This window comes from Patagioenas fasciata, chromosome 2, assembly GCF_037038585.1.
Source record: "Patagioenas fasciata isolate bPatFas1 chromosome 2, bPatFas1.hap1, whole genome shotgun sequence".
In the NCBI taxonomy this organism is placed as follows: domain Eukaryota; kingdom Metazoa; phylum Chordata; class Aves; order Columbiformes; family Columbidae; genus Patagioenas; species Patagioenas fasciata.
In genome coordinates, this window is record NC_092521.1 from 22,592,226 (window position 1) to 22,619,547 (window position 27,322).

General features: G+C 40.0%; 1 protein-coding gene across 1 annotated transcript; it reads right to left on the reverse strand.

Annotated features, from left to right (window-relative positions):
- Nucleotides 1-611: 611 nt before the first annotated feature.
- BAALC (BAALC binder of MAP3K1 and KLF4) lies at nt 612-27,322 on the reverse strand. Its single transcript, XM_065832606.2, has 3 exons — nt 27,036-27,322; nt 8,411-8,580; nt 612-4,693 (listed from the first exon to the last, which is right to left on the reverse strand). The coding sequence occupies exons 1-3, from the start codon at nt 27,199-27,201 to the stop codon at nt 4,589-4,591; spliced, it is 441 nt and encodes a 146-aa protein (XP_065688678.1). The 5' UTR covers nt 27,202-27,322; the 3' UTR covers nt 612-4,588.

Consider the following 27,322-nt stretch of genomic DNA (forward strand, 5'->3'; position numbering starts at 1 on the left):
TGGGCATGGAGCAGGCAGGCTTGCTCGGCTCTCTCGGGGACTGTGCCTGCGACACTGCCGAGTGCTTTTTCTCGTCTCTTCCAGACTTTCTTAAAGTGAGGTGCCAGAAACGGCCGAGTGCTTCAGCAGGGACTTTCCTGAGGCTACATAACAGGGAAGGATTGCCTCAGTGTGTACTAAATTTGATATTCATAGAGCCAGCTCTGAGTTATAACTCTTGGTCTCTTCTCCCCCCCCAATAACATGACATGTTATTGGAGATAATGTCTCAGATTGCCAGTCTCTTCCACTTTTGCCATGACAGCAACCTCAAACACTCCCCTTCATAATTACAGAGCTACCATTCCTCTCATTTTTAACCTCATAAGCCTGCTTTGGCAAATACAGCAATTTCTTATGGGAAATATACATATTTTAGCTTCTTTGATGTGACTGCACAGTCCATGAGCCACAGCCTGAGGACATCAGATACAAAAATACTTGATTCCATGAAGAGGAGGCAGGAACCATTCATCATACTTTTGCAGTCTTTGGTCTTGGCTTTTAAAAAAGATAAATCAGCAGCAAACACATGAATGTAAAGTGCACAGAATAATAAACAGACACTTAAAAAATGTTCTTTATTTTAATTTCCAAGTTCAGCTTTCAATAATTTGCAGATAAAATGAGAGTACAAAAATTCTCCCTTTAGTCTAGTTTGAGTTTAGATAGAGTATTCATTATTTCCAAATAAAATTAAGCCTGCTTTTTCAAACACCATTTCTATGCACAAAGTATATAGCTCATTCTTTTCATAAGGCATGTAAAACAGATTTCAGTCAAAACATTAACATATTTTATACTTGGGCGTCAGAATTAAAAATATAACTAAAAGGTTCACAAAAATCCATGCCTGAACTGCAGAACAGAAGTACACACTCAAGACACTACACTGTACACACACAGAGACATGCTTATATGAATATATATGTATATGAACATATTAGGAAGATAAAAAATATCTGTTTTCTGTTTTGTATGTGATCTTAGCCATTTAGCTAACAATACATTTTAACCCAGTACTCATATATTGCTTACACAAACATTATACTTCCCATTCTTTTCAGTAAAAGATCATTTCTGTCACACAGTAAAATTGTGTATCTTCCACTCAATGTCATACACTAATGGTGAAATGATGAAATACATTAAGGAAGCATAAGGGACAGAGTGAAGGAATACTGAAAGATAAAATTGCACTGAGGCATTGAGAAGATTAATTTGCCTAATGATGTCTATCGGTAAGTGTAAATTCGCTCTCTTCTTTATCCAATGTCCCCTTTATTTTGAGTTACTCCATTTCTTGCGTATTGGAAGAAAATACGTTTTATATGTATGTGCATATCAGAGGAAGATCCTATCTATGTGTTGTGTTGGAATTGTGGAAACATGGCAAAGTAAGTTTGTTTCTGTTTAAATCCTGAATCACAGAAACTCACTCAATGTTGGTAAATTATTTCAGCAGAAAGTGTGTTATTTCAGTGTAGCTTTAGAAATCCTCCAGTGCAGCCAAAGGACATGGAACAAATGAGGTGGCATAATATCTTTTTGGGGAAAATTGCATTTCAAACATCCTGTCATATATGAAGACACAGATGTCTGCACATCCTTTATCTAAAAGTGTATGTCTTCTAACATGGTTATTTTATTTCCTGTGTTTGAGCTGTTTACATTTGAAAGATGCTACTCAAAGAACTGACCCTATAAGTAAGACTCTTCACTCCTAGGAAGGTCACCTGGAGTGAAGATGCCCAGATGATTGTTTGAGCTTGCTTCTTCCACTAAAACCAGCAGAGGAATTTATTTTTAGGACTTTAAATTGTTTTAGGCAGTCTAGACTATATTCTGTCACCCTTAACTATACACAGTGGTATATTATTTCATAAACAAATTGCTTGTTTCTAGTTGTGGTTGTCTCTAGCAGAAGAAAAGTGAGGAAAACATAAATATAACCCTATCTATGTGCACAGGCAGGATCCACATCTCCACAACACATAAGGTCATTGGAAGCTTGCGCATCGACAACTAAGAAGCTACCTAAGACAAAGTAATTTATTTTAAGGTAGCACTTAATGAATAAGAATAGTGTTACATGAGAAGGGTTTATCAAGTTGCCTGTAATTAGGCATGGATTTTACCACAGAAGTTGGATCCAGCCTTTGAATGCCCTAAAGTTAAGTTTCAGGATATAAACAGGTTTATAAGATCTTGAAGTAGCTGAGGAAAGTTATCAGGAGCAGACAGAGGAGTCACCCAGGTCCTTCAGCCTTCATGACTCCACAGCTGCCACCCTGATGGGAGATATGGTCACCATAAGCAAGTTCTCCAGTATTGCCCGGGTCATTACATACCAAGGCCATCTCCTACTAACCATCCTGTCGCATTTCATGCTCTGAATACAAGACTCAAAAACTGCCTCCCTGATGGCTGCTCACTTGCAGCAAGGGCTCTTTCTCATACCAGTGTTCTCTGCAGCATTGCAGGCTTTCTTCTGTTGTGTGACCCAAGCTATCAGATATGTCTGGTCAGCATGCCATTACAAAAGAAATTGATAGCTAGCAAATGATCTGCCACAGCTTATTCATCCTTGCACCTGCTCACACTAATGTGGTGAGCTGTGGAACAGATTCTTACACAATGAACCTTCCCTTTTGCCTTCCTTCAAAATCCCCTCTACTCTTTCACACACCAACATCACTGATCGCTTTCTGTAGTTTCCCTGTATCACGTGGGTTTCTGCTGCACTCTCTGCCAGTAAATCCTTTGAAACAGAAGCAGGTTACAGGTCTGGCACAGATCTGAAATGGCTTATCTTCTGCTTTGCGTAAACAACGTAGAATCCCAGACGTGTGTTCGACTAGGTCAGTACACGGCCTCCAACAATGGCTGTCCATTTCTAAATTAATATTGCTGAGCTGCTACAGCCACTGTTTATCGTTAGAGTGAATCAAGTCACTTCCTCTCCTGTAATGTTGCCAGCAAGTTGGCAGAAAGCCACAACTTAGAGCGACCTGCCCAGACTGCGGTTGTCTTACCCATACAACACTATTGTCAATATATTTTAGTTCTTCTGCAGTACAGGATCACTTACCAGATAACACACTAACCCACAGGAACATTAGCGCAAGTTCTTTGCCCCCTTTTAGGGCATCTAAAAATAAATATTTCTTACATATATTCTGCTGTAAGCAAAAATCTCACACTGACTCTGGATTTCAGTTTGCCTTTCTGTTGGAATAATTAGTGAACAATTCCCTATTGCATAGCCTTGTTGCACTCCAAGTAAAATATCACATACTCATGACACAGTAGCAACTTATTAACATTATCCTAATACAGAATAAATTAGGATTCAGTCTCACTGTTCTGTTTATACCTATTTGCATATGTGTAAAAAAGACTTCTTGCAGTCCATACATGGATTTTCTTTTCAACAGCATCAGTTTGTTATGAATGACCTTTGAATAGTTATTTTAAATGGCCCCCTGAAGATATTCATATATGTCTGATGGCAGAGGCAAGTAAATTTGACACTTTTATCTTCATAAACATACAAACTCCCAGAGAATATATACCATTACTTCTATATTAAGAAGTAATATGTTGAATTAATTCCTGGTCTTTACTACACTGAACATTTATATTTCTTTTAACTGTATATTTATGATAAACATGGAGTGCTATGATACAGGACGCTTATTTACAATGCAATTAAATAAGTTCTGCACAGCAAATCAACTATATCTGATCAAATAAAGTTAATTCTTGGAGTTGCCATTGTTTTAAAAATCATGGTGATTTTCATGTAATGTTAGTGATCAGTCTGAACCTCAACACAATTAAAGGGGCATGTATAGAACAACCAAGTGGCCAGAACCCTACTTTCCAGCTAAGACTAGGAACTTTGAGTAAGGTTGATCAATATGAAAGTTACTGTTTTCAAGACCTAAGTTCTGTCAATACAGAAAATAAACTAAAACTAAGTAATTAAAAGATTAATACATAAAAATGTTACTATATGACTTAACTACATATAACAGATAAATATAGTTTAAAAGAGTTTTAATGGAAGCCACCTGTGTGTCTCTTTCTGAGATCTCTGGGCTTGAGTTTTATAAAAGCGAGTGCTTTAAATTAACTCTGTGGATTTGAATGTACACACTTGAAACTCCTCATGACTAAAAATGCAGGTTCATGTGCTCATTTCCTGGTTTAAACTGGGAAGAACTGTACCGCCCATCATCCAGCTTCATTCTAACAGCAACGCAAAACAAGACATACACAAGGAGATAACATGACTTAGTAAATACCAAATGGTATGAATTTTGGCTTATGTCTGTCCAGTGCCACTGCTTCAGGCAAGTGACATGTGAACATCCTGCAGTGTCTGCAGCTGGTTTCTATAAGACATGTTTCTGAAGGCACTCAGCAGCAGCTGCCAGCTGTGTTCAGCATGGAACATGTAGAGATCTTCATGTCTTCAGCAACTGGTGACATTTAAAGTGCAGTGACGGATTGTTAGGTCCATCTTCACCTGCGCTTTGTTTTGTTAATTGACACAATTCTTTGTTTTCCTTCTGTCGCTTTGTCTGATGCTTTTTGTAATATTAATGGTGACTTCTTTTGTGGACATTTTCTGTGTTTCCCGTTTACTCTGTGAAAGTTTTAAACAGCACAGTGATTCCACACTGATAGCACAAACAGGCATTGATGATTACCTCCTAATTTATGAAAACTGGACTAGTTAATAAACAGAAAGACTCCAGCATTCTTCACACAGTGCTGTGATATGGAGCAGCTTTCTCATTCAGTGTGGACACGAGCTTTTATAACTGTTATAAATGCAGTGGACACCAGTTGGCTTTGGATCAACCCTCTTGGCTATCATTAGCACCTCTGCACATATGTATTCTAAAAGCGGAGCAAATAGATCTGGTTTCAGTCCAGAAGTGGAAATTAGAAGTTCTTTTGATGTCACTGGGAGTTGAGTGTGATTAGCCTGAGACAGAATTTTCTCTATTTTACATTTCTTAAGTGAAAATACAGTTTCAAAATAGCACTTAGTTCTGTCTGCATATAGGGTACAAGTACAGTATTTACCTTTCAGAGCTTCATCAGATTATTTGCGAATATCAAAAAAAGTCATTCCATCTAAGGCATGCAAGTGCATCCCTAATTTAAATTTATCCTTCTCCATCACCTAATCTGTCTGCTTGTTGCCATAAGCTGCACACTATACTGCCTAGTAAACAGCATAGGTCTGGCAAAGGACACTCAAAACCGGGCTGACAGAGACACAGAGCTGAGTTAGATGGATTTGATTATTACATTTGCAGTGTTTCATGAGACAATTAGTAATTGTAAAGAATGCCAGGTAAATAAGGCATCATTTACATGGTAATAGTGCCAGGTGATAAACCAATAAACTCCCACTGACATGAGTGAAAAGTACATATTTATCTGAGAGCAAAAACTGGTCTTTATTTGCTGCTGTGTATTACTGCAACTTTCTGCAGCCCGAATACAGCTGCTCCCTTGTTATGTGCTCCCCCAGTGCTCCTGTTCACAGAAGGACTCTCGAAATGCTACACACATCGTGAAAATCAAACCAGGTCATTGTCAGTCAGTGACATAATCTGGATACCACCTTTGCCTTTGGGGTGCTTGACCATTATATTGCCTTCACTGGTATTACAACTTCTTTCAGCAGCAGCATATTTTATTTCCAACAATCCCAGGCAGCACTATAATCTTGGGGAAGAGTGGCTGGAAAGCTGCCTGGCAGAAAAGGACATTGAAGTGTTGGTCAACAGCCGGCTGAACATGAGCCAGCAGTGTGCCCAGGTGGTCAAGAAGGTCAACAGCATCCTGGTTTGTATCAGAAATAGAGTGGCCAACAGGACTAGGGAAGTGATTGTCCCCTTGTGCTCAGCACTGCTGAGGCCGCATCTCGAATCCCGTGTTCAGTTTTAGGCCCGTCACTACAAGAGACACTGAGGTGCTGGAGAGAGTTCAGAGAAGGGCAACAGAGCTGGTGAGGGGCCTGGAGCACAAGTCTGATGAGGAGCAGCTGAGGAAACTGGAGCTGCTCAGCCTGGAGAAAAGGAGGCTGAGGGGAGACCTTATCGCTGTCTACAGCTACCTGAAAGGAGGTTGTAGCGTGGAAGGGGTTGGTCTCTTCTCCCAAGTAGCAACTGATAGGATGAGAGGAAATGGCCTCAAATTGTGCCAGGGAAGGTTCAGATTGGATAGTAGGAAAAATTTCTTCACTGAAAGGGTTGTGAAGCAGTGGAACAGGCTGCCCAGGGAAGTGGCTGAGTCGCCGTCCCTGAAGGTGTTTATAGATGAGGTTCTTAGGGATGTGACTTAGTGGCAGTGTTGGGTTAATGGCTGGACCCAATGATCTAGAGGGTCTTTTCCAACCAAAACGATCCTATGATTCTATGACCCCCACAAGAGGATACTAAAATTTCCCAGATGCAGCCTGTGTCAAACCCTTTCCCTTTTGACACCATTAACTGTGCCCTGTCATGTAACCAGTGGTACAGGTAAGGCAGTAGGATGCTTTAGACTCTGAAGTTTAGAGTTGATGCCTGAGAATAGAACAAGAAACAAAGATGTAAAGTAGTTTGCCCCCTGCTGCCTCACAGACCAATGGCAGAACCCTGAGAGCACTGGGTGTTGTATCTCATTCTATTCTTCAACGTGTAGAAGTAAAAGAACTGTAGTCAATATGAATATCCAGATGAATAAAATGGGCACTGGCAAACCAGAGCTGGACCCTAACTTAGATACTACACTTTCCCTGTAGGAAAATAAAATTATTTTTTGACTGTAAGAAGTCCAGACAAATTAAACTTCCTTTCTTAGACACCTGTATTGGATACATAAAATAATGTAGATGCCCTACTTATCATCAGAAATTTTCTTTGCAGTGCGTTGCAACAGTACAGATCTGTATTACTGAATGTATCTTGGCTACTAAAAGGGCAGGAAGAGCCATAGGGCCCCAGGTCAGGAACCCACACTTCACTGAGAAGTCCCATTACAGTCAACACTCACATTATTAATATGTTGTGGGAATTTGCCCATAGTTCCTAGGAAGTCTAAATACAGAAGTAATTTTCCAATCACTTACAAAATTAGACAATTTTCTTGAATGATATGTTAGATATACACTATAATTCTCAAGTGTGGCCAAGTCATTTTCAAATTGGATTAATAATTATGTTAGTTCTGTTCAACCATATCCAATCTGACCAACTCATTTTTCTCTGTGGGATACTGGCTATGGCAAGCATTTGTGTTTTTCATTTACAGCAAATCCATGGCTCTAGAAATCATGGTCCTGTAGAATGTCCCTATACATCTGGGGCTCCAGTATCTTGTGGAAAGATGCAGCAGGATTGAGGTCACTGGGGAATATTTCTGTACTACAGCAGTAGAGAAGATAATGCAGTGAAAGTATAAAATAAACACATATATCAGCATGTTGTTTGGAGGCAAATGCAAGGCGAAGTTCAATCAAATTCCCCTTTTCATTTGCTCAGTCCTCCTGGGTTTAAATTTGCCTCCTTTAAGGATGTGGCTCCCAAAAGGGAACAGCTTCTTATGGGGTGGGTGTAATAATTCCACCACACACCATGTTGAGAGGTCTTCCTATCTGAGAAACTGAGGAAGCACTAAAAAAACATAGGGTTTCAGTTATTTTGATCTGCAGCAGCTCAGCAGCTGCTACACAAACAAGGCAGTGTATGGAAACCTGTGGGACACAGGCAGGCAGGCAACTATGACAGAAGGAGTTTGGGCTTTGGTCTGGTCCCAAAGCCTTGGGTGTTTGTACGTTATTGCTATGCTGAATGATCCTTCTGCAACGTACACAGTAGGGTGAAGGGGAGAAGCGGGGAGGGTCTGATCCAAAGCCTACTGAAGATATTGAAAAGACTCCCATTGACTTTTTCAGACTTCATATCCAGCCCTGAATGAACCAGAGTTTGTGCAGTGCACACAATTTAAGAAAAGCAGCAATTAAGGAAAAACACATTCCATTTCCGTTAATTAATTTAAACAGTTTGCACAATTCATGCCACAGCTGGACTCAGCTGACAAAAAGTAAGTGTAGGTTTTTTTTCCTGTAACAAATCTGTGTGTTACTTTGATTGCTGAATAAAACATCAATTTGTGGCTATTCAGGCGTGAAGCACTGTCAGAGGTGCTGGGCTCAATCATACTGTGGCTGCGGTGCAGCCATTTTTCCTTATCCCAACACATTAAATACAGTTTGTCTGCAGCGAGAAAGATTGTCACAAAAAATAAGTCTGGTCTAGTTGAAGCTAGTGCTGAGCATCGGGGAACATAATTATGCTCTTACCTCTGCTGTCCTGAAGCCGTTCTGTCTCTGCGTTGTAGCTCCTGCGCCGTGGACCATGGGGGCTGCACACTGAGCAGCACTGTTGTTCCTCTTCTCGGTGCTCAGCGTTCCCGCTGTGGCTGATGCTGCAGTTACACCTGTCTGAGCTGATTTTCCATCCTCCAGAACACCTAGCAGTGACACATGAAATTGGGCAATTAATACTGTGGGGAAGTTTATAATGGCAGCTCTGTCTTCCCTTTATTTCTCCACTTCTTTTGATAGCACAAGTCATGGAAAGTGCTGTACGATACTACAGTGAGAAGAGTCCACCTGCTTTTGTCACCTTTATCCTCACACTTTACATTATTTGACCTTTTTCCTATAGGCCATTGCTCTTAGAAACACTGGCTCAGAAAACGTGTAAAACCGGTTAATGAGTGCAGCGTACCAGTGGCCTTTTGGTCACCTGCAGATCTCCACTGGCTTCTCCACACAGCTGCTGGCTTGATAGAGGATTTAACTAAGGACCCAAAGGGACTTCCCTTAAATCTGTCTCAGTTCTGGTAAATGAAGGGGTTAGATGTGAGCATGACAGATGAGACTGGTATGAATGGAGACATTGCTCTATTTATGTCCTTAAACAATTTTTTTAATCTGAAGTTGAGGAAAGAAATTAAGGAAAAATATTTTTAATATTGGTTTGATTATCAGAAATTGAATAAATTACTAATTTGCTTTCTGCTCAGCTCTGTGAATGAGTCGTGTGGTACAATATGAATTGCATTCACAAAAGTCAGTTGTCATTTATGGCGAGTACGGAGCACTAAACATCTGGTTGCAATACTGAGTCTCAAATAAAAACACAAAGAGCTAGTGGGATGCGTGACTATAACACTCAATTTTATTTTTTGCAAAGCTCATTTGTGAAAAGCTTTATGTTCAAATAGAAAAAAAAATATTCACTAACTGGCAATGCAGGTATCAAAACTGGAGGAAGAAGTAAGGAGTCTCAGTTACTAAGGCAAAAATAAATACGAGGGAAAGCAATGACAATTTATTGTTACTTGAAGTGTGTCACCAAAAACTTCTGCTGTGAACTGGGTAGCAATTCAAGCACAGTATTAAGGGTATTAAAAGAGACACAAAGTCCTGAATTCTGTTCCACATATCTGTAAGAAAAGCTGCTTTATCAGTAGAAAGCAACATCAGTAGCAGCTTGCAAAGGCAATGGCTGAAATCAAATAAAGTCTTGATATTGAAAATATCCCAAACTGCGTAAGACTTGAAACATCCGAACACAAAACTAGTCAGTGCATTTCCCTGAGCAGTCAGAAGATGGTGTTAGAGTTTTCCTAAGAGAGTTTAACCTGGCATGGTGGTCACTAAGAAACTTGAGTTGGAAGTTGAAAAAATTACATTATAGTTTATTTTAAAAATATTTGTCTTTGGAAGTTGCCTTTTCTGCTAGATATAAAACCTAATGTCATTCTCTGATCTAAATCTATGGGCAATTTCCCATAAGACACAAGTAAACCTCGCCTCTTCTGCATCTCCTGAATGTCCGTACTTACTTCTGGTTTTGGTCTTACCTCTTCCTACTGCTCTACCGTGCAAGATGTGAGGCAGAAAAATGGCTCGGTGCAGAACAGTAAGTGACACAGACTGGTATAATGGATAAAACCAATTGTCAGGACGAGAGCGGGAGAGGCAATTAGGCATGTGTGAGTCAGGAGTCAGGCCGCGGTGTACTGCTTCACCTTGCAGTGGAGCTGTGAGAACAGGCTTGAGCACAGCTTTGAACAGGCAAAATGCCCTAGGCATTATATACTAATTCCATTAATTGAATCTTGGATGTTTCAAACACATATAAATTGTGAATTTTTCCTTCTGTGGAGTCATCCTACTAAATTACTTTCCACCATGTGTGCCTTTGGCCATCTGGCTTCTAAATAAGTTGTCCGGAGGAACAGCTGTCAGCTGAAGAACCACTTTGTTCAAGGACAATTGTTCATGTATCAGATTGTGTTGCATCTTTTGCTCTCTCACAGAACAATTTTTCTTACATCAGTTCATTTCTGGAGGATGATGGAAAATCTCAGTCCTGAAAATGGTATATTTGGGTCAGTTTTTGTGTTCTGTTAGTTTGCAGCCCGAGCATCCTTGTTGCATCCTGCGTTGCAGGGCTGAGACATTTTTCTGCAATACTTCTCAGAAATGAATCATATCAGCACCTGATCCTTCTGCTGTCACTCCCACTATATTGTTTTACAGGTAACCTAGTGGTCACCAATACTAGCTTATCCTAGCAGTCCAAAAAGCTTTTTTATTTTATTCTCAAATGTGTTTGCTCTTCTGAAGTTGACACTTTTAGATTTCTTTTTCATTGGAAAACAAGTGATTTAGAGAGTAAGCAACTGCTTAGAAGCTTCAGTGACTTGCTCTTTATGTATGAGCACTGAGCAGAAATTACATGAGAATGCCTGAGCAGTGGAAGTAAGAGCACAAGATTTGTTGGCAATTCATAAAGTGACAGCTATTTTATAGACTAGAAATATAACACAAAATGCTGACTGCAAAACAGAGATGATGTTAAAGTAAATATTAGGAGCACATGACTGCTTTTTAAGTAGCATATATTTTTGCATTGCTGTTTGGGGTTTGCCATAGCACACAAAAATGGAAAAGTTAACTTTCTTCTTCTGTACAATCTAGAATGTGCAAGCTAGCAGGGGCGTAATGCTCAGGGTCTTGCCTCGGTGTCATTTAAACCAAGCTAACTTTAGAGACATTTATGTTATCCCCATAGCATGGGTTTGGTAAATAACCTCTTTGGTCTTTCATTGCAGAGCTTCAGTAGAAGTTTAAACAAATGGGTTTGGTAATTTTGTTTTCATTCTCAAGTTCTCTGCCAGGACAAACCCTGACAAAACTCTGTGGGCCTCCTGAGGCCAGAGAAAACAGCAGATCCCATGACAATGCTCTGTCAAATCCATATATTTTATTTTTAAAATACCTGGCAAGCCTAGAGTATTCTTACAGCTCCGTTCCTAAAACTGAGTTTCTGGGTGATCATCAAACCCCCAACAATGTGGTGGTGACCTTTCCCTCAGGAATGGTAGTCGGGGTTTGGGGGATAGCCAGGCCGTTCCCATTATGGGGAGGAACAGATGACAAGGGGCAGGTATTTCATTGCATGTCATCAGGCTTATTTATAAAGAACATGCATGAGTTCTCTCTCAATGGATGTGAGGAGAATACCGAAGCAGCAGCCCCATTACTCGCAAATCCAGGTCTATCGTTCCAGCAAGAAACGTGCTTCAAAGAAATTTGCTGTCCCATGGCAATGCATATCATCATCTTCCTTTTCATGGGCTTGCTGGGCTGCACAGCTGAGCTTAGTGCTGTCTGTCTTGCCAGCTCAGTAGAAATCCTTTAGGCTGCAGTTTGACAAATGCATCTTTCAGCAGCACCACGGAAAAAAAAATAAAAAAGGATTATTTTAAACTGAAATCAATCCCCAGACTTTCCTCATCACCCGATGATGCAACCAGTTGGACTGGCACAACATGGGAGGGAGCGCAGGAATCAAAACAAGCAGCAGAAGGCAGCTCAGGTTGGTGCGTTGTCCCACCAAACCAAACCAAACCAAACCAAACCCAACCCCACTCATCCAGCTACACTCGTTCTTCCTGTTGAGTTGCCTTGCTGAGCTCTCTGACTCCTCTGATATTGACACATTCACATCGCTCCCAACTGCCTCTGTGGCAGGGAACATAGAATTGTTTCACCTGTTTAGCCCAGATTCATTAAGGATTCTCGTTGTGTCCCCCAAAGTCTTCTAAAGAAGTTTCTGGCCCAGAACAAGATGTGATGTGACTGACTGATTATCGATAACTTACAAAGTATGTATAAAATCTCTTTCACCAAGAAATCTGACAATTTAAACCAAATGATGGCAGTTCGAATAATCTTTTGTTTTGCATATTTTCACATTCAAAATTTGAATAGATATTGAAAAAATAAATTTGCCTGAGTTTTTTTTTTCACTAAGATGCTGGCATTAAATTACTGCCTTTTGTTCAAAGTTCAAAAAATACAGAAGTTTTGGAAAATTTGGATAAAAATCAACAATATTTATTGAATTTGACAAATCAAACTAAAAATTGGTCCCTAGGATATCTGGGTATGTTTTAGCTGTTCTGCAGTTTAAAAGAAGGGTATTTAAGGGTATTGTACACACATCACTATGTAGTCAACAGAAAAGCTACATATTGTAAAATCAGAGATATCTCAATACAAGACCAGCAAAACAGATCAAATCTGTCTGAAATATGTATCCTAGGTAAAGAACAACAGGTGTATTAAAGGTGATATAAACTCCTAGAAGAGGACAAAGAGAACAGAACATGACAATCGTCACTGGTAACACAAAAATAAAGGCACAGGTATTTTTCAGTAGCTCATATAAGCAGCATAAATAAAATTAACTCCTCAAGAACTGCTGCTACTCATAATTAATAGTTTATCCTAACACTGAATATTCAAAGTGACAGTAAGATACCAAGTATTTCCAGTCTTTCTGGAATAATCTCCTACTCTCTCTGCTGTAAACATAATGAAAAATTCAGTGTACCCATGCAAATATCAAGATAAGCTTTTAGAAGGAAGACTTGGAGCACTTCAATGCTTCTGTTACCTTAATTTTCTAAAATTGTCTTTATTAATTAACCATAGTTATTATCATTATGATTCCTTGTGTTTCAGACTATTAAGTCAAATATTAATCACAGATAGGACATGATCATTTTGTAAAGAAAACAGACGTTTTCTTCATAACAGAATTGTAAGCAGCAAGCAGTACTGTTCAAAGGCCTCATTCGCTTCCTAAATGCCACTTGGAAATCTGATGCAGATTCACCAATGCCTTCAGAGAAATCCATCCCTGATGCCCTTCTTCCTCCACAGGCTGTAACTTATGCCCTAACTTCTGTCCCTCAACATCAACCAGGTGTCCTATGATCTCCCTCTCTGCCTCACTTATCTTCCTGCAGGCTGCACCTCACTTCTTTAAAAGCAATTGTCACCACATCCCATCTCCTTCCATGTTCTACAAGACCTCTTAATCTGTGCTAGCATGTACATTTTTGTCTACAAGCCTACTCATTTTTAAATTGTAATGAGTTTTCAGAAATTCCTAGACAGCAGCATCCTACAACTGTGGAAAATGAAAACAAGATATAATGTACAGATAAGATTCACTTACATATCACCAAAAAATTAATTACATAATAATAAGGCCATCCCTGCAATGTTTGTTTTCTGTAACCATTAAAAGTAATTTATTAATACTGAAGTACGTAAGTTCTTAATACCTCAGGCATTTTGTATTTTAGGAGATAAATAATTAAAATTGCACTCCAAAAAGTTGCTCGCAAGCTTGCATGCATTCAAAATAATGTATGCTTAAGTCACCTTTTGTAGCTCTCTGAAACCATTTAAATGGGGAAGAAACAGTTTAAGAAAAAATTTCAAATAATTATTTTAGGAAATAAGATGTTCGTCACAGAGAAGTCAAAGAAAATATGGAATGGAGATTTTAGACATGTACTTCTGATATCTTCAGTTATATCATGACAACACTAGTGAAAAAAAAAAAAGCAACAAACCAAAAAAACCCAAACCAAACCCCATTAAAAAAAAAAAAAAACCAACCGACACAAAATAAACCCACAAACCAACAAGCAAACCACAAAGCAATGAACAAACAAAATAAACAAGGATAACCAATGCATAGACACTCCCATAGTTCTTCATACAGCCTGGTTACACCTAAGATTTCAAATGATCCTTTATGAGATTCATAGAGAGGAGAGGGTAGTTTTACTTTTAAGATTTAACTCTTTCCAACCAGATTCTAGCATGGAAATAAAGATTACATGAAGAAGGGGGAAATTACATAATTAATTCATATGGTGAAGGTAAAACTGGAGTAAAAAGCAAAATAGTGTCATGGATGAACAGCTGGCACAGAGAGACAAGGAAAAAAGGGGGTCAGGTTTGTGTATGACAAAAGATAAAGGTACGACTTCCCCGAGGCTTTTTGCTGGACCTTATCTCCGTACTAGAAAGCTAACATGCATTTGCTAAAGATAAAGTATGGGAGAAAGGAACCAGACAGCAACATTTTGGGGTAGCCCTTAACTATCAGGACTACAGGAAACTTTTCAAATCACAAGCAGCACCGAAGGTGGGTCTGCCTGGATCTCATTGCACAGACCTTGTTGACACAGCAACACCTCTGTAAGATCCAAAACCAAACTGAAATTTCTCTGACTAACAAATATTAGCAATGCTGCCATAGCTAATACTGGCAAGAACTTCGAGATGGGTATGAAGCTTCATAGCACAGAGGTAAAATTACTTTTAGCCAAAAGAATCAGACCTTTCTGGAGAAAATCATTGCACATGTACTTGCCACAATACTCTCCTACCTGAGTTTAAAGCAGCAGGTATTGGCCAAAACAGGACATGAATTCTGACCCAAACACGCTATAGATCTGAATCAGGGCTGTGGGCCCTGTGCCGTCACGTGCTCTGCTGTTGAATAACACGCATGTATTTGTTTGAAGTGAGTAGCTGTTGATTAGTATGCTAAATTTATGTCTTTGGAATTGACTACAAACAAACGAGTAAGGTTCCATTTTCTGGTTCAGCAACACCCTTTTTTTATTTATCGTGGCTGTTATCTCATGAATAATGCAGACGATGTCGTTTTAGAAAATGCCTGCATAATAAAATACTGCATTGTAAAAACAGACTCTGAGAAAACTCACAGTGAAGACAAATGAACCATGTTAACACAACATGCAGCTGCTTCCAGAGGAAATATGTATTTGTTACCATCATTTTCTTACTTTTAATGCTAAGTATAGAGAGCACTGAAATACCTGTTTTCTGTACCTGTTTTCCTGATTTTGTGTTTGGGAAAACAACATAGCTGCAGGCCTGAGTGCCGGTATGCACTTCAGGGGCAGAAGTAAAAGATAGCATGGATCCTATAAAAAATGAACAGAGTGGAGGTCGTGACAAAAGTCAAGTTTAAGTCATTTCCTACAAAACAGAATCCTCAGGGATGAAGCCAGAAGCTCAGGAAAGTGCAATAGTTTTTTTTCCTAATGAGGAAGAATTTAGAAACTTTCAGACATAGGAGAGAGTGGGTTTGTAAGGCAGGACAAAGGGTCCAGAAGATCTGCAGAGGGAGGACCTGCTGCAGCAGGAAAATATAATCAGAAACAATGTTTTGCATTTATTGAATCAGCAAATACAATAACATAATACATTTACTGCCCAGACATTCAGAGAATCCAGAAGTATTTATCTGAACTCTAATTCAATACAAACCATAGAGAGTGAAGCAAAGCAAAACGTGTGCTGGCGTGTGGCAGGTGTGGGGATGCACGCCCTAGAGCGCAACCAGCCTCTTCATTCTCCATTGAGATGGTATCTGCTTGACTTTCAGCGCTAAGGGAAGTAGATGATAAATAAGAGGAAATTCTGTATCTATGCAAGACAAGGGTGCTCAGGTAATAGCTTATAGCAGAAGGCAAATCAGGCTCTGAGATCCTGATCTGGCCATGGTTTTGTCACATTCGGGAGCCTTATGGAATTATGTTATTTCATGAGATGATGGTATTAAATGTTAAATTCAGTACAAAGAGAACTGGCTCACGATGAATATGTTTAATGCTTTTAAATGACTTTACGCACATTGGAGACCAAGCACTATATCTTGTGACAGGTTTGGTGGCAGGGTTGCTTATTTATGGATTTCCTGCCACTTCATTTCTGAGCATAAAACAAAGAGGAGATCTATAGATTTCTGTATTTCAAAACTTATTTTACCATTGCCAGCTTGAAATGAGCCAAGAGGCTCCTCTTTTTTAGATAAAAGGAATTTCTAAAAGATTTTAAAACTATAATTTAACATGCACATGCATAAATAAGCATCTGATAAATAGCTCTGAAAGTCTGGCCAGATTTATTACTGTAATATGAAGATTTCTATTAGAGAGTGTTTAAGGATTCTTGCAGACAAATAGAATACAAAAAGGGCAGCATTAAAGCTGCAAACCTTGATATTTCTTACATGGCCTGATTTCCCAGGTACAGGCAGACGTTAAATCTTTGTATATTACTATATTTTTATTTCAAATTATGATATAGTGTCATGGTACAACTGTCTTATAAACAAACTTAACAGTGTTGCACCCACGTCTGTGAAGCAAAAGGTGAATATAGAATTTATATTTATTCCAAATAGAAAAAGCGCAGTGCAACACTCTTTAACAATGCATGATCCTGTCAAAGCTCCAGACTAAGGATACTACATGGAAGACAGTCTCCAGAAGCAGAATGAGAACGAATTGGTCTGACCATGAAGGGAAGACAGAAAAGGTAAACTTGAAAGAATAGTAATCAGGGTGCTAGGGAAGGATGTAATGGTAGAGAGACAACAGGTTTGATGGACAAAGAAACAAATTTTAATAAATGGAATGGGAAAAAAAAAAAAAAAGAACTGAATTTTCATTATATTGTGGAATAAGAATTTTGTAAGACATTGAAAGCTGAGAACATTTTATGCCTGGGAACATCACAAGATGGAATGGATTAAGGAACTTAACCAGTGCCAGAAACAGATCACTCATTCCTCCTAAGTGAAAAACTAACATACAAATAGCAAACCGCTGAAAGGCTTTTCATAGTACTGCATTTTAGAACAGGTGGAGCAGGGATCTGCTTCTCCACATGCCAACGTACAGGCTATGTTTCAGTACATGAAAAATTTGCATTAAAATGACACCCTCCATGCACAATACCTCACACCACTGGTCAGCCTGTTTTCCAAAGGTGCTTGCTTTTGTCTCAGTTCCTGTCTGACCCTTTCATTGAGATCCTAAGAAAGAAGTTCCCATGACAGGAAAGCCCCGAGCGAGAGGGAGAACAAGCGGCAGGCTGCTGGCCCTCTCTCAGCCATCCTTCCCACAGCTGTGCCCACCCTGTGTGAAGACAGGTTCTGAAGAGCGGCTTAGATTTGTAGACGTTCACATGGTCTTTCCTTCTCCTTCAGGACGCAGTAATGAAACATCACTCATTATGCTTTCGACTAATTTCCAACACAGAAATGCAAAGTATTATTATCATTCTCATTACCTAGCTAATCATGCGTGGAATTTTAAGATGATTAGATAGTATCATTTCAATTAATCATACTGAGGAGCATCAAAAATATTTAGGCAGACTAAACAGAAATCCTCATGGAAAGCATCTAAATGTACCTGAAACTTGAGCTGAAATGACTCATCAGTTTTGCTCACCAAGGTTCAGCAGCTGGAAATTGAAGCTACAGGTCCCAGGTAACACATTAGACATGTATTTTGACTAGGAGTGATCAGTTACTGCCCTAATTTACAAAGACTTAGGCAAAGTATTAGCCACTGAAAAGCTGTAAATTAAGTCTGAATGTCCCAAAGGTGTGCTTCGTATGGGAAATAATTCAAGAAAGACTAGTGCACTGTATGGCCAGATGACATTTTCAGCCTTACAGTCTATGAATACATGAAAGGATACTGTGACTGCAATCATAAAATCCTTTGGCTTAAGATATCTGTATGCATGTGAAAAAATTACCACTCACATTCAGTGTTCATCCTAAAACGAGGGCAATAGCTGTGTTAAAACCTAATGTCATCAGCTGTTAACAATCTACTAGATAAACCTATGAGATTTTTTTCGTCTTTTCCACAGGCGGTGTAAACGCTCAGAAAGCACTGGGTCACCAGCTTTGTGCAACTGACAGAAATTCATACTTTCAGCACTGCAAGTGCTTGAAACAATTCTGATGGCCCCACTGGGAAATACCAGCAGTTTACGAGAATGACAATTGCAACACAAGGACAATATTCAGATGAAATATACAGAGACAGAAACACAACCATATACATTGCTAGGAAACTGGGAAAAAAAAAATATAGTAAAATCAGTCAATCAGTAAAGGGACTGGCTGATTATTTTGTGCTTCAGTAGCTAGCATCCACCTGAACAGACCAGCCTAAATCTGTGATCTTCTGGGAGGAACCAGAGGCTCAGAATTACTTTTTTTTTTCATCAGCTGCTTAAAATTTAAGGCTCAGTCAAGCGAACAGCAATGCAGTAACAATCCAGAGGGTCTCGATGGATTCAGGAAAACTTGAAATGGAAAATCCTGCCTCTCAGCCTACAGCTGCCCATGCTGATCGATCAGGAGAATGTTGCTCCTCTATCTACCCCTTTCTTTTACTTTTAACCTGTATTTTCCTAAACAGAAAAGGCAGTGTAACAATCTAGAGAAGTAATTATGCATGTACTCATCAGATAATAAAATCAGGATAGGAATGCATTATTTATTTACATACAGTAGAGGATCAAGCCACTTGTTTCATGCAAGGCTGCTGCTGAGAAATGCACACAATCATACAGCTTTCGAAATATTCTCCACATAATCTAGAAGAGAGCGCTGCTTTATGTGAGCCAAACAAAAAGCCTTACAATAAGCTCGTGGCTTCAGTCATTCATTTGCTGAGTCTTAACTTAGTTCTGTTTTTATTAAGAAATATATTTCTGCACCTGACTACAGGTGCAGAAAAGATGGATTTCTGCCACTTAAATGTTGCATTACTGTAAAATGCGCTCATTGTGGAAATTTTGGAAATTTTAATCAATGGGCAATGAGGTAAACTGCACTCTAAACTGCATTTCCTGTATGAAATATATTACACCTCTACTTTGAGACTGGCAGGAGTCTTCACTTAAACCTAATTCCATTTTTAAGTGTTAGTTTTGAACTAGACATTCCTAAACTAGAAAATACAGGATTAGAACTGGCCAGAAAGTATAAATTCATTGCTGAGGAAAAGAACAAAGAATTTTTAAATGCCCTGAATCAGGATATAAAGGGGGGAAAAAAAGAAAAAAGAAAAAGAAAAAAGAAAAAAAAGAAAAAAAGAAAGAGAGAGCTTTTTCCACAAGAAGAAGGATTTTGTTGAGCAATTTCGTTCTGAGCATCCTCCAGGCAGGACGTGTCATTGACAAAAATCACGACCCAGGTTTCCTGCTCAGAGCCTTTCAGACAGTGTCCCTGTCTCACCATCCCTCCTCCCCAGCACTGCTGCGGAGGCGGAGGGAACAGCTCTTCACACAGTTAACGACACCGCTTTGACTCTGTAACTAAGGAAATTTTTCTCATGAAGGATTTCAATGGTGCAAGAAGGATTTTTTTTCTCCACTGGAAAATTGTCCAGAGAGAAGGTTCCAAATCACCTCTCTAGCAAATCATCACTATTGATGCTCAACCTCCTGGTATCGTGATGGCTAGGAAAGCCTTTTATGTAACTCGTGTTCATGCGCATCGCATTTTTAGTGAATTTATTTTATTTGCAGGTAAATGATTATATTGGGGCAAACTGTGGGTGATCAGTCCTAGTAGATCTGCTTTAGACTGCAAGTGGGATTTAGCAAGAATATTGGCCATTAACTAAACGGAAATTTATCAGAGACCAAGAGAAAAGGTGTATTTTTTTAAATGTTTTTAAATTATTTTTTCCCAGCTTTTGCCATGCTTTGAGAGAATCCCAGAGGTAGAAAGTGCAACCAAAGAAGAAGCGGGCAGCTGGAGATTCCTGCCCAGCCCCTGCCGTCTCCTCCTGCTGCAGCTACACAGGGCAGCTGCTCCCACCTGAGCCACCAGGACCTTGCAGGAGGCTTCACGCAGCACCTGAATGTCACTAACCACCTACCATTAAACAAGACTGAAGTTTTTCAGCAGTTGAGTATAATACATCTAGCAAGATAATAAGCTGGAGGCTCATAATAGAATAAATTTTCTTATCTGTAATTATTTATGATACTTTACAAAATTTTGCTTGCTATAGACTCCTCCTTTTTATATGGCAGTTGATATTTATTAACAAAGTATTCTTTTAAAAATACTTTTAGAGGTAGTGGAAGGAGGTTGCTTAGTATGCTCTGATAAGCCAAATAAGTATCACTGACATTTTTTAACTGAATCAACATAATGAAATAAATACAACACCCACAAAGCATATGATTAAACAGAATGGCCATAGTGCAAAAACAGCAGCAGCAACAGTCCCATCCAAATTAATGACATCCCCTACACATTATTTCAAACATGATTCACATCTGTAACAATCCTTCTCTTATTGAGAAAAGCTTAAGCACGGGTGGTCTCAATATCAATAGGACTTTTCCATGCTTGAAAATAAGGAGATGTTTAGTTTTGGGGGGTGAGATGGGGAACGGTGGGATGACTCAGAGACGTAATATGAAAATGCCAAAGTTCTCTGACAATATGTTGAAATATTTTGTTGCTTCCAATCGGTATTTCAGCTTCTGTTCTTAAATGACATCTGTACCTATGTGAAATTAAGACAGTATTAAACTATCAAATAACAGCAAAGGTAAAAATGTACAGAGAGTGAGAATTAACAGCTGTAGTTGGGCTGAAAAAATGTGGTTATTACAAGAAGATATGTTTATTGGCTGAGTCTAATTTTCCCAACAATTTCAATGCTATCTTGTAGTGGATTAAATACTGTTTTAGGCCAATACTGGAATCTTTGATTAGTTTCTAACCCAAGTATATGTATTGAATGAAGAACAGCAATCCTGAGTAGTTTCAAGTCAGTCGGTTTACAGCCATTGTTTGTTACAGAGATTATCCATTTAATTCTGTTGTTTTCCTCTATTGCTATCTAAGGTCCTTTATAATTCCCTAATCTATAGGCTGATGCAGAAGTGTCATATTTTACGGGCAAAAATGTTTATTTTTCCATTTCTGAGGGAGCCATACAGCTAGGCGGTGCATCCATGTTATTTCCCTTCTGTCCTGCACCCCTCTCCCACAGACGTGCTGGGAAAAGTTTGAGTAGTAGTCCCTGCAGCATTTGGGAATGGTGAACTCTTCTGAAGCTGCAGGGTCTCTGGGCTTTTCCATTGCTTTGGTACTGAGCTTGTACCTGCAGTACTGACAGCAAGGTTTGCTATTTACGTGGTCTTCCAGAGTCACAGAGGAATGAAACAAAACTAGGTGCCATTCAGAAAGAAACCCTTTGAAGAATAGCCCTACCAAATCATGCTTTTAGGAAAGTGATTTTCAGAGGGCTTTGAAGCCAATCATCTTCTTCTTGTGCAGATGGAAGCACCTACACAAACCCACTCTAAAGAGGCACTTTACGCATATAAAAAGTCGGTTACCCATCCATATAAATGTTAACACATGAAAAGCTGGTGTACAAAGTTGAGCAGACACACAAGAAGGCTGCTCTCTGAAAGCTAGATGGTAAAAGTCAGATCCAAAAGCTTTTTCTCCCTACTAGAGTATGCTATTTTAGATTTTCTTCCCCTTTTTGTGCAATTTAGAAATGATTCCTCAGTACCACCCTCCATACAGAGTCTAGGGAAAACTGAAATGGCAGAGATCATGTAATTAAAATCCAGAAACAATATTAAAATGGGATCCTTTAGCAAATGCCATGTCATTATATCCAAGGTCTGGACTAAGGCGGAATAGGGAATTACTGTAATACATCTACAGCACAGGAAAAGGCTGTGTTTATTCACTTTTACTGTAAAGCTGTAATATGGTTATCTCTTTAAAAGATCACATGTCAGAATCACTGCTATAATTGTTTCTTAGATATACCAGATTTTGAACGAACTCGTTAACAAAGGAACACGAATAAATGGGCATAAGAGCATAAAGCGATACTGTCATACCCGCATTACGCACTAGCAAAAGTGATCCCGCTTTGGCTCTTAAATTAAAATTGTGGGTTTTTATTAAATACCTCTCTGCAGTCTGATTTAGGAGAAACCATCTGCTGCACAGAATAAGTTCTTCATTTACAACCTGATGCTTGCTTATTCATTTCTGCGCAGCCTGTAGCGTGATGTATACCTGGTAAAGGAAAGCACAGATGGCTGCGGTGCCAGGCCCGGTTGCCATGGCAACCTGTGCTCCCACAGCCCCGCTCCTTGGCTGCGGCCACTGCCGGCCTCTCCGCTGCAAAGGATGGAAAAGCGATTTTCAAAAACTTCTCCATGGAAAGTTACCTCTGAAACCCCGGGTCCCACACCCTGGGTCTCGACCAGAGGCTAACTGCAAAGAGGAACCTGGTCTGTAAAACTTTGCAGAGTTGTCACAGGAGAGCAGAGTAGCAGCATAGCGGGTCATCTAAGCCAAGAATTATCCATCAATGCTCAACTACATTAAAGGCAACTATGCAAGATACTGTTAGCCAGCCAGATTGCTAGATACTGATAAAAATTCTCCTTTATTCCTCTGATTTTCTTTATTTATTTTACAAAGGACTCGATTCTACTCCCACTTCATAGCTGTTTTGCAGATGTCTTTGCTAGGGGATTGAACCGATCCTAAATTGCAGATTTCATTTCTGGCAGACTGCTGACTGCAGGTACATTTGCCGATGCCATGAGCAAGTTTTCCTCCCAAGTGCATCTGGTGAGTCTGTGGAAAACCGGATAATGCTTTTCTTTAATATGCTTCGGGAGAAAAGACTTTAGTACACAAATAGTGCAAAGTACAAAGAATAAAAAACAATTGCTTTCAAAGCCTTAGCCAATACTGTGAGTCAGGTAATAATAAAAAATAAACAAATGTTTTATTAGTTGAGTCACTGAACAAATGGGTCCCGAGGCAATCAATATACAACCTTTCAGTTCTGATGCAAAATAATTATTTTTTACTTTATTGCTACAACATTTAAAAATTAATTTTTTTTTTTTCATTTCAGTAACAATCTCCAGCCAAGATTGGGGCCTTATTGTGCTGATTGCTATTGGTAAACAGTAAGAACAAATCCCGTCCTAAGGAGTTCGCAGCCCATGAGCTAAATATGATTGTAAGGTCTCCCTGACCATGAGGTAACATGCTGCTTTATCCACTGTGAGACACTTTCAAGTATAATAAAAAAAAACTAAAAAAAAATAATTTAATACAGCAGCTAACTTAGACACTTAAAAATTGAAAGAAGTAGTAATAAGATGAGATAAAGCCTGCTTTAAAACAAAACGAAGTTAATTTTTGTTATAGTAGATATTGAACAGCCTTATAAAGCACTTTTACAGTACTGGTTTCTGGTAGGAAATTGTGCATCTTAAGTTACTAGCCTACACACATATATACACACATACATCAGCAAGTATATCTACACGTATATATCAGCAAGTTATCCCAATACAACGTAGCAGGCTATCCAAATGTGTTCCAAAATACTCAACAGTTTTGGTGTTCATTCAACCTTTTTTCCCTGTGGTTTACTTGTAATCCGTGGTGACTGCCCTGGGGGCTCTCCTGCTCCTGCACATTCTTAATTCCCCAGAAAGTCATCACTTGGGCTAACACTTCCACTTAGCTGAATCAGACCCTCAAAAAGGGAAGGCAATTTGTGCAAAGGGCTGCAAGGATCAAGGAGCGGTTACTAGGCAGAAATGTAGGCTATTATTTTCCCCAGCTATAGCTTACGCAATAGCTGAATCCTGTGAAAAGTTCTCCGCTGACATAGCAATAGATGTTCTTAAGAGAAACTGCTCTATTGTATGGGCTCGCTGCAAGTCTTTCCTTTTTTCTGTCCTTCCTGGAAGCCGCTCACCCTATGAACAGCATGTACGCTTATCTTCTAGAAGGTGTCTTTCAATTTCACCACCTGCAGTGCTTCATGAAGTTATCTGTTACTTTTCTACCCCTCTTCAGCTGTATCAATTTACCCTGTTCGCCATTGTCAAAGCCTCAGCAACATACTGCAACAAGTTGCTACCAGACAGTTGTCTGTCTTATTTTAGCTATATTATAACAACTTGTATTTTCCTGTATGTTTTCTTGTAAAAAATAGGGAGATTGGAATATACTTTATTAAAATGGATGTATTTTTTAAAATGTAGGTAAGTGAACAAATATTCTTAAAAGGAATTGGTTGAAATCGGAATAAAGGAAAAGCAAAGGTAAAATTAAAAAAACCTCATTGCTTCTTTTTTGATTTAATAATACTTTAGCTTTGAAAATGATTTAGTAAAGATACAAGCATTTGGCTATGCAAATACATATAGTTCAAGTGAGAGCAGACACAGAACGCTAAATATGCTGACTGACAGAAAGAGATGGACATAATGATATACTGAAGTGGGATGAGATTACTAAGATTAACACACCATAGTTACTAACCCTTTCCTCATTGATATGCTCGGCGATCCTGCATACTATCCCTGAGTGACTGACCTCTCTCTCCATTTTGATCAATGTCTGGTGGTGTTTTTCCCACTTAATTGAAACACGTTGACAATCACAAACACCTACTGCTTTTGGCTTTTTTTCTGAAGTCTTTCCTTCATACTGCCTCCAATTGTCTCTCTTTACAGAATTTCACGAATGTATTCCAAGTGAAAAATGACAAAGAACAACTTCATCCTCTTATCCCCAGCACCGCTGGCTGGTTCCCCCTTCCCCAGCTGCCTCCTCCCTTTCTATGTCCCAGTTACAGAAGTTTACTGCCTCCGCTTAGGCCAGCCTCACATACCATCTCCTCATCTCCCCCATTCTGCACTTATCCACCCCTTCACTCTTCCCTTTTGTCTCTCACTCTTGGTTAGTTTTCAGTTCTCACAATGAAGGCATGTTTTCCTCTTCTGGTCTTAAACCCATACTTGACCTCATTTTCCCCTCCAATTGCTGCTTCCTTTCCGTTTCATCCGTAAATTCACTGGAGTACCTCTCTTTATTCCTTTCCTATCTCTGGCCTTACCCTACAACAGATCTCAATGACTTTCTTTATGACTTTCAAGGGACTGATCGGGACCAGTGTGGATTCCTCAGGTTCCTTAAGCTGCTGCCACCATGGCTGTGTTGAAGGATTTATCTCACTCTTCCTGAAGCCCTACTAGTCCTTCCTTTGTTCCTTCGAGTCTGTACTCTCCTCATTCCCTTCCTCTACAATATCTTCTGTAAGATTGTCTTGTGTACAGTTTCTCTTACCCTAATCAGTCTCTATTGGACTTGAGTATTGTTCTCCTTATCTCTGGTATTCTCATCTGTAAATACAAAGTCAGTTATCACATGTTTATAGGAAGAATACTTAATGATCTACCTCTTTACCACCTCCTATTCAATATCAAATCTTGGACTATCTGGCTTCTGTTTATGATGTTTAGGCACCAACTCAAAGTAAACATGGCTAAGATAATGCTGAGCCTGGGTACAGAGCTAATGCTCGCTGTGTTTAGCCTTCATTGCTGGAGATAAGACTCTCACCTGTGATTCAGCCGTTCTACCCAGTATCATCTTGAAACTCTTTAAATTTCTTATATAGTCTTCTTTAATACAGCATTTCATACACCAACTCGCCTTCAAATTCTCATAGTTTCACATGTGATTATTACGAAGTCTTTTTTTAGCCTTCAGGAGTACAACACAACGCTTTATAACTTCTCCCTCCCTGTCATATTTCAGTCAGCACGGAGTCATCATCTCCCTGTTGGACAGTTGGACAGCGATGCCCACCTTTGTGAATTTTCACTCCTGCACTTCCATGATTTCTTCCTGGTTCTTTGTAGCTCTCTATAAAAGTCTGCAAAGCTACTTCTTTTCCTCTGAAGCTGCCTACAGGCATTTACTTGCTTCATGAGCAAATTGTAGTCTGTCTGGAGCAGCGACCATTTTCATGTTGTGTTTGTACAACATGCAGCACGATGAATTTCTGGACTGAGGCTGAGACTTCTAGATACCACTGTAAAACATAATATTTCTGAAAACATTTAAACCCCACATGAGAGCAGAGCTCCTCATTCTCTTCCCTATCTCTGTCCCTACTGTAATACCTCAGGTGCACAACTATGAGTGTGCCACACTGGCAAGAGCTGGGAAATTCAAACTTGCAGGTCAGCTGTGTGCAGCCCACCGTCTGATCAGTTTTCTGTGTAGCATCCTAAGTTGAGGTAGTGTGGAAGAAGGCTGACATATCACAACCTCTTTGTTATTTTAAAACTACTTCCTAAATTACTTGGGTTTTTTCTAAAAAAAAAAAAAAAAAGAAAAGAAAAGAAAGGAAAAAAAAAAACCAGCCATGTCCATGTATTCCACAAGCAAGAGCCTCAAAGACCAACCTCTCTTCCCTTCTGGCGACATCGTTACATAGTTGATGACATTTATATGCCCTCTCTCGTAACCGAGCACCACCGTGAGAAGGTCTCTCAATACCGAACAAGCTCTGTGGGAGGAAAGCCCAGGGCGCGGGTGGCCGGTCCCGGCGCGTTGCCCGGGAGTTGCAGGGTCGCAGGGAACGGCGGATGCTCCGGACGCACCGGCTGCCGGGGCGAACCCGCCGTGTTTTCAAGCACAGACTTTGGCGTCTGCATTTATTGGCACGGGTAGAAAAAGACGTTCGAAAAGCAGGTAACGCGGATAGGTAAGCGGATATACACACCCATACACACTACATCTATATATGTGTATGACAGTCTCTTCCCCTCCCCGCCGGCCGGCCCGCGGTGCCCACCGCGGCGGGTCCCCACTCACCGGGGTGCGGGGCGCCCGGCTCCCGGCCGCCGGCCTCGGCGCTGCCGCCCTCCTGCGGCGGGCTCTCGGAGTCCGTGTTGGTCAGCCAGGTGGACTCGGTCTCTCGCGTCCAGCTCTCGTAGTAGCGGGGCTCGATAGCGTCGGCCCGGCTGCCCCCGCAGCCCATGGCGGCTCACGCTCGCTGCCGCTGCCGCCCGGGCACGGTACCGCCGCCGGGCACGGCTGCCCCGCCGCCCCAGCTCACGCCCTCAGCCCCATCCTCACTCTCCCAGCTCTCCTCGGCTTCG

Excerpts from the sequence above, each read along its gene's own strand:
- BAALC (XM_065832606.2), bottom strand. The coding sequence starts at position 27,201 with ATGGGCTGCGGGGGCAGCCGGGCCGACGCTATCGAGCCCCGCTACTAC. Across the intron at positions 8,581-27,035 it reads GCCGGGCGCCCCGCACCCCG|GTGTTCTGGAGGATGGAAAA; the intron begins GTGAGTGGGGAC and ends TGTCACTGCTAG. Across the intron at positions 4,694-8,410 it reads ACGGCTTCAGGACAGCAGAG|AGTAAACGGGAAACACAGAA; the intron begins GTAAGAGCATAA and ends AAACTTTCACAG.